General features: G+C 45.9%; 1 protein-coding gene across 3 annotated transcripts in view; it reads right to left on the bottom strand.

Annotated features, from left to right (window-relative positions):
- Positions 1-13,048, bottom strand: part of CROCC (ciliary rootlet coiled-coil, rootletin) — a 463,946-nt gene that overhangs the window by 22,262 nt on the left and 428,636 nt on the right. For all 3 annotated transcript variants that reach the window (XM_086921919.1, XM_086921920.1, XM_086921921.1), the window contains one exon: positions 6,589-6,768. In XM_086921919.1, coding sequence (XP_086778045.1) covers positions 6,589-6,768 — 180 coding nt within the window. The remainder of the gene's footprint in view (positions 1-6,588; positions 6,769-13,048) is intronic.

Below are 13,048 nucleotides of genomic sequence, written 5' to 3'. Positions count from 1 at the left end.
GAACAGCAGCTGGGCAGCGAAGGTGCGGCAGGTATGATGACTAAGAGACCGGCGGCGGCCATAGGCTGGTGCACACCGGCTGTCGGCCTGCCCTGTCCCCTGCCGGGAGACTCCCCACAACCGGTGATAGCAAGCCTCTTGAACTTTAGAGACAGGGACCTGATTCTTTAACTTTTCAGGACAGAGGGTTCTTGGCAGTTAGAGGGTACTATAATTACTGCCGAACCGGATTCTACTGCGGAGGTGCAGCGTCGACGAGGCTCATACAATGCAGTGAAACAGCAACTGTGGAGCCTTGGTCTAAAGTACGCACTTCTCTTTCCAGCAAAACTAAAAGTTATTGAAGGTGAGAAGACCCACTTCTTAGCGACTACTGAAGACGCTTGGACATGGCTGCATGCCAAGAGACTGGCGTCGCCTCTGGAGGGGGCCCAGACAAGAACGGATTGGGTGGACACCCTATTGCGCTCCAGAAGGCCGAGACATTATCCTACCTCCAACCAATCGGCCTGGGAGCAAGCTACACTGGCAGCGAAAGCGATGCAGCAGTGCCATAACTCTTTTGCGATTCGCAGACGGACCACGCCTCCATTACTGGCTTAGATACTAATGACTCTACAGAATCAACTGATGGGGACTGCTTGGTTCCGGAGTTGATACCATGTATGGCGGGAAACTTGCTGTAGAGGACTCTGGCTCGCATTGCCGGTAAGCCCTGTGCCCAGATCTCTGGGCCAGGCAGACTGAAGAATGATCTGGATTTGGGGAAAATCGATGAAAAGAGCTTGTCCAAAGTACTGTGACGGGCCCAAGGAGTCGGGTTCCACAACATGCTAAATAACACACACCCCAGTTAACCATAATGGACTGGGTTTATATAGTGGTTTCATGTATGCTTATAATGTATTTGTTGTTCTTGTAATGGCTGAGTGCTGGATGGTGTTTGCGTGGGAGGGAGGAGAGGAGGGTTTCTATTGTTTACATGTTGTTGGAGACAGAACTCTACACTATTCGCATCACCACAGGCAATACCATGCGCCTACACAGCTAGAAAGGTGGGTGGAGAGGTTAGCCGGACTGGAGTTCACCTGGGCCACCTAACTGTGTACATGTTTAATGACTTAACCTAACCGGACACATACATACCGCAATATAACCTACTGACCTGGAATGTGAGGGGCATGGCCACTCCCACCAGGAGACACTGCATTCATACTTACTTGAAGATGCATTCATGCACACAGCACTCGTACAGGAGATGCACATGTCATTGGTTGAGTTAAGTAAGCTTCGGGTGAAATGAAGGGGGCAGATATACGGGACAACGACGTCTGCATTCGCGAGAGGGGTTTTAGTATGGATTTCCCAGGGGTACCCTTTGTGACAGCCATGCACAAAGTTGATCCGGAGGGGAGATACGTGGTAGTTGAAGGCCACCAAGATGGCATGCTACTTGTGCTGCTGGCAATATATGCTTCGAATGCCAGCAACTCAGTGTTCCTGGAGTGCCTCACTCTGGCTCTCCTTCGTGGTCCACACGCCCTTACTATCAGGAGCAGGGACTTTAATTGCGCTCCAAGCATCAATAAAGATAGATCTTTTCCAGCAGTGCCAGAATCGGGGTGTCACAGGACGACCCAGCTTTTTCAGGGCTTGCTATCTCACAGCAGGTTACACAACATCTCTTGTATTAGGCATCCAAAAGACAGCAAATTCTCCTATTACTCAACAGTCCATTGTCTACATACCAGACTAGATTTCTTCCTATGTGGGGTGGTATTTGGCCCCTTGCGTCTACATAGTGAGTACTTAGTATGTAGGCTCTCGGGTCATGGTCTGCTACTGCTAACGCTGAGTTAGGGTAGAGCCCGCCCTTGCATTCCCATGGGGAGACTCCAGACAGAGGCGCTCCATGATGTTTCTTTTCGTGATGCCCTAGCAATGTATGTAGTTTAGTACTTTGTCACAAATTTTGGTTCTACTGCCCTTAGGGTGATAAAATGGGATGCTCATAAGGTGGTCGTGAGAGACAGTGTATCGTAAACAGGGGTTCAACCTGCTATCTGCAGGTAGCTCACATCGCAGGAAAGGGAGATCAGACAATTGGAAGTTTGAGATACCATCGTGGATAGGAGAGACGGAACGTCTCTAAGTTTTGAGAAAGGAGCACAGAGACCTTGAAGTGCGCTTGGAAAGGCTAGACTATACTTAACACCTTACTCACACAGACGGCTATTAACAACACCTGTGTGGTTTATTATCGGGCCCTATATGATGGAGGGGGGAGCCCTTCCATGAAAAGGCTACAGGATTTTTGAAGGGGACTCCCTCTACCGTGGCTGGACCTGCTAGAGGGTACAGAGCTTGATCCTCCTCTTCAGGTGGAGGAGATCCACTCTGCTGTTACGCATATCGCTCGTTATAAGACCCAGCTGGCCTCCCCACAGAATACAATGCCGCTGTCAATGCTTCGCTCTTAATCAGATTGCTGGAGATGTATTATGTGGTGTTGAAGTTGGGTAGACTTCCGGACTCCCTTCGTGAAGCCCTGATAGTGATTTTGCCCAAACTGGGCTGGGACCCTCTGGATGTTCAATCTTATAGATCTCTTTCACTACTGAACTTAGACTACTCTTCTTCTTGGAAATGTCTTGGAAAATAGGCTGCTCCCTGTGATTAGTACACTGGTACACCCGGTCCAGAAAGGGCTCATTCCAGGGCATAAAACTTTCCTCAAAATTCGCCGCCTCCTCTGCTCTGACTGCTGATGGAGCCCCTGGTTCACACGGGGATCTCGATGGTGGTCTCCCCTCAAAATAGAGAAGGCCTTTAATACCCTGGATGAGAAATTCTTATTTACAACCCTGAAGGAGATGCACTGTGGTACAGGGTACCTTAGGTGGCTTCATGCCCTCTATGGTCAACCAGTGGCTCACGTTAACAAGGGACAACTGATATCAGAGAGCTTTGATAACCTGCGAGGCACCCAGCAAGGATGCTTGATCTTTGCCCCTGCCATGGAGCCTTTTCCCTGTAAACTGCGGCTGCAGGCCAGTCAATGGGACATTGAATCGTGGGACGTCCAACATGTGGTCTCCTTTTATGCGAAGGATGCTCCATTTATTTGTGGGACGTTGGTACCTCACTCTCGAGCTTAATGTCCCTACAGGATGACTTTGGGGCAGTATCAGGCTTCAGGGTGAACTGGTCCAAGTCCTGCCTGTTCCCCCTATACCATATTCCGAAACGGGCCATGGAGGAGCTGCCCCCCTCTCGCCTCTCATGTCAATTTGATACGTTCAAATACCCGGGAATACAGATTTTCCATTATGACGGCGACCTTATGGAGGGCAATGTGGGTAGAGGGATGAATTCGATCCCAGGCTCCCTTTCGTTTGGATATCGTTGCCACTCGCACCCGTAGGCTGGGTGGCAATCTCTATGCGGATGCTCCCCCATGACTGTTGTATATGCTTGCAGACCTGTCTGTTGTGCTTCCCTCATGCTTCTTCATGGAGCTCAATAAGATGCTGGTAGAACTAATTTGAGAAATGGGCAGATGCTGGGTAGCGCACACCAAGCTTTGCTGCCCTCTACATGAAGGGGGAAATTGGGCCCCTAACTTTGAGCTTTATTATGCGGTGGCTCAGTTACATGGGCTGGTTCGGTGGTTATGGTCGGCCCCATGCTTGGAGCGATTGGAGGTCTAGAGCTCAATGAATGGGCACATATTTACCCTTGGTTGTCCACCCCGGGTTGCAACTTCCCAATGTGGCACACCAGATGAAGACCACACTGCTGATAGAGATACAATCATGGGAATGCGGCCTGACCCCCATACTCACCGCTGCACCCCATCTGGCATACAATTGCGTTCCAGGGACTACACTGCCACCAAGAGATACAGACTTGGTGAGATGCCCCAGTAGAACATATGCGGTAGGAAGTGTTCTTGTCTATCCAGTGGGACACTCCATAACATACAATGCAGTATACTCAACAGTCATTACGCACTGGGGTTGGGCCACTCGAAACCACCTATGACAGAAGTGCTACACGCAGCCTTATCCTAAAGGAGTGCACAAAAAACTAATATCGACCCTCTATACTGCATTGATGAACCGTCATCAGAGGCTTGACACTCAGATGCGCGAGCTCTGGACAGGGGACATACACATCGCCCTTGCAGACAAACAATGGGGACAAGCCTTGCAGCAGATTAAGGGGGTAATGCATAAACTGCTCTTTCATTTAACACCTTTTAATTACCTACATCAGACGTACCTAACGCCAAGCCACATAGCACGCATGTACCCCAATACCTTGACACTATGCCCCAGATGCAGATCACCAGAGGTGGGCTTTTTTCATATGGTGTGGGAGTGCTCTACGAATTGGCAGACCTGGTAGAAAGTGGTTGGGATCACTTCCACATTGGTTGATGGGGTAGTCTTGGCCACGCCAGAATCCTGCTAGCTAAACAAATGCCCACAGGCTAAGGGAGATAAATAAGTGCACAGATTTATAGATCTAGTCTTTATACTGTTCAAGCGGAAAATTGTAATGTTGAGGAAGTCACAGGCAGCCCCAGAAGTGACTAGCTGGCTCCCTAAATTGTTATAATGGGTAGATGTTCTAGCAGAGGTCGGCAGGTGGGGGGAGACAGGCGAGCGGCATGATCTGGGACATTTTTGTCAGGAACCTTGAGTGCGAGACAACTTATGTCCACCGTAACCATTTATGTACACACCTTTTCATTCACATCCCCCGGAGAGGGAACCTGATGTGGCTGGGGAAACGGACCCTGGGTCGACCCCTGATGGGAGGGCTAGAACCCCTGGATGCCCGAAGATAAACCGTCATGCTCTGTCCCAGGCCACGGTCTGGGTTGAAGGCCCCTCTGCACGCTTCGACAAATAGTCCTATTGAGGAGACGCCCATATACTGATATCCTGGGGAGGGGGAGGCCTGGTCTCTGTTGGCCATCTGGGGAGAGGAATGTGAATTCATCAACCCACACCAACTATGGAAATTGAAAATAATTTCTGTTAGCATAAAGCTGAAGCCATCTTGTTTGTGGCATCCATTTTTTTAGCTATATAATTCTTCTGTCTTCGCTGTTGCTTGCCTTTCTATTCTGCTTGTGTCATGAACTTTAGTTAACTCCTTCTGTATTTAGTCAAAGCATTGTATGTGCTAAGCAAAGGCCTGTAGCTGCTGAAATGCACCTGGTCCAAGATGTAACTGTCGACTATTTCTGGCTGCTGTTCCCCCTCCCACTTTGCTGACAAAGTGATCTCCCATCTGCCCATGTTTGTCTGTAGTTATTCTTGTGTATGCTTGTACCTTCTATTTGTAACTACATGCTTACTCCGCAACAAACTCTGTATATGAGCACCATGGTCTGTGTATTCAATGTACTACCTCCTGGAACATTTGAGGGTGTTGTATGGACGTAGTCCCACTCATGAGTGATTAATAAACTTCAATTTGAATTCCAGCTTCAGTGCCAATCTCTATTTTGTTGATCTACTGACCCGTGGACAGAGAAGGGTGACCCCTGCACCGGTGTGCTCATTAAAAAGCACATTTCCGCACAACGGTCTGCAGAATTAGTTCTTTGCTACTGTTTTATATTTATTACTGCTAGTTTACTTGAATGGTGACAACATTATATCGCATTTGTGCTTGTGTGCCTCCACTGTGTTTGGTCATAGACCCAGTTTGGGCCTGGGACGGTTTGCCGACATGATTCCATGTCTTATGTTCTTGAAATGAATTAAGATTTGTAAAAAGAAAACAAGCATGAGATCCTGGATCATTAACCATAAATATCTGCATGAATACCATATTAGTAATGCGTCCAAACTGTCATAGACACCAGAATCATGTTTACTGTAGCAATGGGAAATGCCTAGACAAGAAGGAGGAAAGATTTAAAAAGAATCGTAAGAACAGAGCTACTGCAGAATGATGTAGGTGAGATGTATATGGAATGTGTGCTGTATCTGTATTTATAAATGATATAAATCTAATTCAGCTTTTCATAACTTCCTGTTGGAGTGGAAATATCTCATGAGATTACTGCAACCCACACCCTATGCCAAAATGAAATACCAGAGAACTGTATAGAGCACTACATCGAAACACTGCCTGAAGCGTTCTTCTTTAGTTTAATTGGTGAAAACAAAAATACACTGAGAGCAAAAGGTATGAAAGATGGAAGAAATGTTGACAGTGGGGAACATATAATAAGAAGCAGAAATAGGACGAGAAATTCAAAAAGGTAAAATGATATAAAAATAAGGCATTCAACATCAAGAGATCCTCCTGGAATGACAATTTTTTTTTAACCAGGCACAGAGAGCAAAGGATTATGGAAGCGTATCAAAGCCAGCCAAGATTAAACATATAAAAGCTGTTACTAATAAGCTAAAGATGTGAAAGGCCTAACCAAATCTAACAATTGACATCAGGTGGGATTTTACAGAGCATGCAACTCAACAAGAATATCCCTACCCCAACCTCTCTGATAAAGACTTTTCCCACTCTTGTTGTCTCCCAGTGGGAGTTTTTAGGGGTCCTCACCTGCTCTTCCAGTCCTTTCACGCGCTGACGGTGAGCGCGCTCCCGTGCATCTAAGGTGCGCTCTGCCTGGAGTTGTGAGCTTCGCAGTCTCTCGATTTCTTGCTGCAGCTCTTGCCGGTGACGAGTAACTGACTCCATTAGACTTTGAGAGTGTGTCTGCTCCATGTCAGCTAGCTGTGCCTGTGAGGGGAGCAACAGTCTGTATCACAAAGGGGTAACAAATCCCGCTGTAACATACACTGGAAGGAAGCCTCTGACTGAGAATGACCTGATATGGGAAGGAACTGGCTTGGTCATTCAAAGGAGAAACTGACTCTACCCTTTTAAGGGGAGACTTGCCCATGCCCAGCCAAGGAACGATTAACACTGCCTTGCCAAGAGCCAGAGCAAGAATGTCCTTGCCCAGCAAAGGCAAGACTAGCCTTACCAAGCAAATATAATGCTAAAGCAAAGGGAGTGACTCAATTTCTGAGGGAACACTATATATGAATAACCCTATCAAGAGAATGCAGTGAGGAGGATTTGCCCAGAAGATACTGAACATATCAAGGGAAGTTTAGACATTGCTATGGAAACCGGCCCTGCCAAGGGAGACATTAAAGAGGGAGACAGATCTTAAAGGGTTGAGTGACCCTTCGATGAGCAGAGTGGTTAGGTTAAAAGGAGACCGTCTCTTCCAGGTGGATTGGTAATTCCGGGCTTGTGTCTAGAAGGGTCAGCTGTTCTCTTAAAGAGAAGGCTTGCTTTTACAGAAGAAAACAGGAGAAAGCTACTGGTCAGTCAATTGAGTGGCCACTCACAGGGGAGACTTGCACTTCTATGGAAATAATTGGCTCTATAAGAAAATATTAAAGATGCGACAAGCCTACAAAGAGGCAGCTAGTCTCAAAAGCTCTAGCGACGATCAATGGCACAGAACCAGTTTCCATGGAAGAATAGTCATATGGTTGGAAAAATGGCTTGCCAATGAAAGACTGACCCCTACACTAAGAGGTTTTTTCCTTGTCGAAGTGGGGGTTGTTCTGCACACTGGAACACCAGACCATAGAATTGTCGTTTGTTTGCATAGAATCTGGGGCAGGTATCTATACAAAATTGATATTCACAGAGGACAAAAAGCATGTTTGGGAAGAGACCAACTTTTGGAGGACCGATCTCATGACAAGATGACTGGTTTGCATGAGCAGAATTGACGTTTGCTGCTGATAGAAGAATAGCCTCTATAAATGAAAACTGGTTTGTAAAGGTGTTAGGGACAAACTGGCCTCCGGAGCCGGTAACCAGCAGCATTAACCTCCTCCCAGATTCTCAGCGCTGTCACTTATATAGAGGCCCCACCCCTTTCCTGCAACTCCCCTCCCCCCGGTTAAGTTACCCCGCTTTATCCCCTTTTCAATCTTCCACCCCTATTTTCATCCTTCCTGCCTTTTTCCCCTCAACCCCCTCGGGGATGTAGGTGAGTTATCTTTTTATATGTTGAAATTTGTAAAAAGATTTGAACCTTAAAGGAAAAAGAAGACTACTATAAGAAGAGACTGAACTCTACAAGAGGAGACTGAATCCTAGAAAAATTACTTCCTACCCACAGATTTTCATGGTCTAACAGTGCCTCAGATCGTAACTTCAGAACCTTAATGATGTATGTACCCAGGACTTCCCTCAGACAGGTCCAAGCTGTCTATAAAGACCCCCATTGCTAGTCCCTAACGTTTCAGCCAAACCACCATTCATTCAGGTCCATAAAGTCTCATTAGGACTTTAGGTCTCTCATCTCCCATCAGACCTTCAGAAGTGCAGGGCATTAGTATCCCTTCGGGTCCGAGGCAGGGGCATAGTTTCAGGGAAGGGGGTGGGATGTTTAGGCATGACACCACCTAAAGGAAAGCATGTAGGGCTTGGTAGTTGGAGCTGGGGTCTCTGATTCAGGTCTGCTGTGTCTGTTGTTCTCACATCACCAAGAGGTGTTAACTTGTTCTGGTTTTGGGGTCAGAAACTTAAATACAAAAAGTGCCCAGTTTACCAAAAAAGTAGTAAATCTGCACCCATTGAAATACTCCTGAATGAGTGTAATGGTACTACTTTTTGTAATTCACAAATATTAGCAGTAGTAGGATGGGAAAGATGTACAAGTCTCAGGTTACCAGGAATGCTACTGTCAATCACACACCCAAACGGAGATGGGACCAATGCCTACAAATAGTTTAACTACTAGCAATGTCTCGGGCTAGCATTCCAACCCATTGTTTTTCAGCCACTGTGCCACTTTAGACGGAGGCCTATCTAATGTAAATGAATACTGAATTTGCTCCTCATGGGACCAGTCCATACCAAACCTTGGGCATCTCATCCCTCCACCTTGTGACCCACTGCTTCTTTAGTTGGGAAATCTAAGATTCAACACCCCACCTCCTCAAAATCTCATTGAATAAGCTACCCCCCTGCTCCGGGGATGCACTAGGTGACTCCCATCATCACTGAATATGTAGCTATCTCTTTAACCTTCCAAGAGAAAATTCAGCAACAACTATAGGGTACTACTGATTTCAGAATTTTGTTGGAGGTAAAGGAAAGTTGACAACAGCTATGCTTGTTTAATTTTTAAAAAAAGGCATTTATAGCTCATATACTTGTAGAATCACAGTACTTAGTTCCCATTTAAGCTCTACTGAACATAAAACAAGTTCTCATAGAATGAACTGGTGCTGTGGGAATCAGAAATTAAAGTAAGGCCTTGATTTGTAGATCAGACAAACTAAAATGCAAATTTGATAAAATGTTAGCTTTCGAAAGCTTTCAGCAGCATACCTGACGTTTTGCAGGTAATTTGAAAATGTTAGATTACTAACTGGCAAAGCATAACACTACTGAAGGGTCTGCCAAAGGGAGCAGATCACTAGGATCACTCTTAAAAAAATGATGATGCTGGTTCCTGTGATCAAATGGGGTAGGTCCCTAGGGTGTTGGCTCCCCAATGCCACATGATCCAATGGTATCCTTTCAAATCAATATATCCACCATAAGTAAACATAGTAGCAGTAGAAGGTGAAGTGCTCCCCTTATACTTTGTGCACCCCACACACTTGGGCCACAAAAACACTGCAAGCAAATCTAAACAATTGGCTCCTTCAAACTGGATGATGCCACAGCCTTCAACAAGTACCAGGCAGCAGAGCCACTCACCAGGCCATAGGTAATCTTCTTCCTAACCCTGCCGATGTCCACCTTCACAGGAAGTGCAGCCAACCAGAAAAAGAGAACCCAATAAGCAAGCCAATCACATTCACAATAAAAGATCAAAGTAAAGCTGAGGGAGAAGTCTGCCACGGACTGAAGGTGAGAAGCTGGGTATGTGATTCAGTAAGTTTACAGTAGCTGTGGTGCTGACGTAATTAGAGTCCTTTGCTGATACAGTCCGTGATCTCAGAACTTAAGTGGCTTGAAGAAGGAGAATTTGAGAATGAGATTCCAGATCAGAAAGCATCACCTCTAGGCTACAGGGCCCGATACTGTTCCCCATTACTAGGCCCTGTTCTAAATACTCTAATCATTGGGGCACTAATTCTACAAGAAAATATAGACTTCAACATATAAATTAGATTTAAAATGTATTCTTCAAAAATATTAATCAAATAATATCGACCTTTACAAATACTACAATGTTAACATAAAATCCAAAGGACAGTCAAAACACTTCATATGTATTGTGTGGACTGAGACAGATTAGTATTATAACTCCACTCAATCAAATTTGAGGACTAGTGCTTGATGATGGATTTGGTTAAACATTACTAACAAAATGAGCTGGTGGAAGATGTTTTGCAATCTACATATGTACTCTATCCTAGCATAGCTATAGTTTGTAAGTCTTTATTATCGTGGGATATGGGGGACAGAATCTGGATCAAGTTGTAGATACTTTTGAGTGAAGGGATTTGTTAAATTTACAAAAGCCCAAAGACCAGGACAACAGTGTAAGCAAGTCCGTTTATTAACCATCCCAACATTCCATGGCAAGCTTCAGGGCAGGGCACACCAACTGGGTCATAGGGGAAGGGGTGGATGGGACATACCATTTGGGAGATTACAACACATCTCCTTTCCATAGGGTGACACAGAGCAAGAAACAGGACCCCACCGCAGTGGGATAGGACTGTACCACGGCACCATAAAAGGAGAAAAAAAACGAACACAGAACATTACTCATGCGCATTTACAATTTTGTCAAAGCTCCACCATTGGCCATTCTCAAGTTGAACCACATTCTTAAGCACTTTAGCAATTTTACAGGGCATGTAGTAATTACTTTGGGTGGCTTCCACTTTGATGTTCTTTCTGACTTGTACCCTGTCACCTACCACCCACTTGGAATCCTTCACCCCATGCTTAGTGTCATACCACCGCTTGTAACTGTCTTGGTGGAGTTGGACTTTCTCTGCCCTTGCTTCCTGGTCCACTACTCTGGGCTCACCCCCACTCAGCCAACTAGGGTTCAACTTGGTGCAGGGTTCTCGCCCACGCAGTGCTACAAAGGGTGAAATGCCTGTGACCTTATTAGGGGAGGTGTGGTAAGCCCACAGACACCTTCTAAGGGATTCTTCTATATCATGCCCGTTGGTTGCTGCCAATTGGATATGTTCCTTTATGATTCTGTTTGCCCGCTCAACTAGACCATTGGCTTTAGGGCAGTATAAAGCTGTGGTCTCATGTTTGATGTCCAAACCCTTGAGAAATACACGAATCTCTTCCGAGCAAAACTGCACTCCGTTATCTGTTACCAAAGTCACTGGAATGCCTTCTTCAACAAATACTCCGTTCAAGAACTCAACCACTGTCCTCGTGGTAACAGAGTGGACAAACTTCTGCTTGATCCAATGGGTTGTGTAATCGATTAAAACCAGCATGAATCTCCTCCTCTCTCCTAGTTCTTGCATGGGCCCGATAATGTCCATGGCCAGCTTGCTCCATGGTTTGGTTGGCACTTCCACTGGAGATAATGGTGCTATCTGTACTGCCTTAGACTTGTCGCTTTTTGCGCACGCCCCACAATCCTTAACGGCTTGTTCAGTCATGGCATCCATCCTGGGGAACCAGAAACTGGATCTGACTCTGGCTTTAGTAAGGCTGCGCCCTAGGTGGCCTTCATGTGCCAAGTCGATGACCTTCTTCCTGAGGCCTTTGGGAGGAACCACTCTATGATTACAATAGATTCTGCCTTTTATGAAACTTAGTTCATTTCTCACTTCCCAATACTCTTCTATGCTAGCTTCAAGGTCACTCTTCTTGCTCGGCCAACCTTTTTCCATGTACTCTTTCAGCACGTTTATTTCCTTGTCATCCTTTGTCTCTTCTTCCCATTCTTCTTCCGTGATAGCAGGCGTCTCCGTCATTAGTTTTGGACTGTCAAGGGCTTCTTCTTTTTCCCCCACATCCGGTAACGGTGACCTTAACAGGAAATCCGCGATTTTATTCTCCTTTCCTGGCACATACTCCACATTGAAGTTATAGTGCTCCAGCCCCAAGATCCATTTACTGATGCGAGGTGTACAATTCTCTAATCCCTTCACGGAAAAGATGAAGGTGAGGGGTTTATGATCGGTCCGGATGGAGAACCTTAAACCCCACAAGAAAAACTTGAAATGTCTAACAGCCCAGAAACAGGCCAGGGCCTCCCTTTCAATTACCGAGTAGTTCCGTTCTGGGTTTGTGAGACTCTGGGATGCAAACGCAATGATTTTCTCCTCTTTACCATCCTTTTGTATCAGGGTTGCACCCAGGCCCTTGTTAGAAGCATCTGTGGCTAGGATGGTTTTCTTTGATGCATCAAATGTTCCTAATGCTGGGGAGGTTATCAATTCCTCTTTTAGTGATTTAACCACAGCATCATGCTCTTTGTTCCATTGGAAATCCTTGTTTTTCTTCATTAATTCCCTCATGGGCTCACACTTGGCAGCAAAATTGTCCACATACTTTGACATATACTCTAAAAGTCCTAAGAAGGACCTTAGTTCTTCTTTGTTCTTGGGGCTGGGTGCTTCCTTCACTGCTTGGATTAAACTGCCCTTCGGTCTGAATCCATCTTCTGTAATCTTGTGGCCTAAATACTCAACTTCCTTCACTTTTATTTTACATTTTTCTTTCTTCACAGTCAGGCCGGCCTCCATAAGTCTGCTGAACACCTGTCTCACGACCCCATCATGTTCATCCTCGGTTTGGCCATATACCAGGATGTCGTCCTGGAAACACATGGTGATTTCCACTCCTTCCAGTATCTTCTGCATTGCTTTCTGGAAGATAGCTGCTGCACACGCCAGGCCAAAAGGCATCCGTTTGAACATGTATGCTCCTAATGGGGTGATGAACGCCGTGAGGGGCCTCGATTCTGGATGGAGTTCAATTTGGTGATATGCCATGGACAGGTCAATCACGCTGAAGTATTTAGCTGGACCCATTGTGCTCAGCA

The sequence above is a fragment of the Lissotriton vulgaris genome, chromosome 5, assembly GCF_964263255.1.
Source record: "Lissotriton vulgaris chromosome 5, aLisVul1.2, whole genome shotgun sequence".
Lineage (NCBI taxonomy): Eukaryota > Metazoa > Chordata > Amphibia > Caudata > Salamandridae > Lissotriton > Lissotriton vulgaris.
The sequence above is the reverse complement of the archived record's forward strand: the minus strand, read 5'-3'. Positions and strand labels throughout refer to the sequence as shown.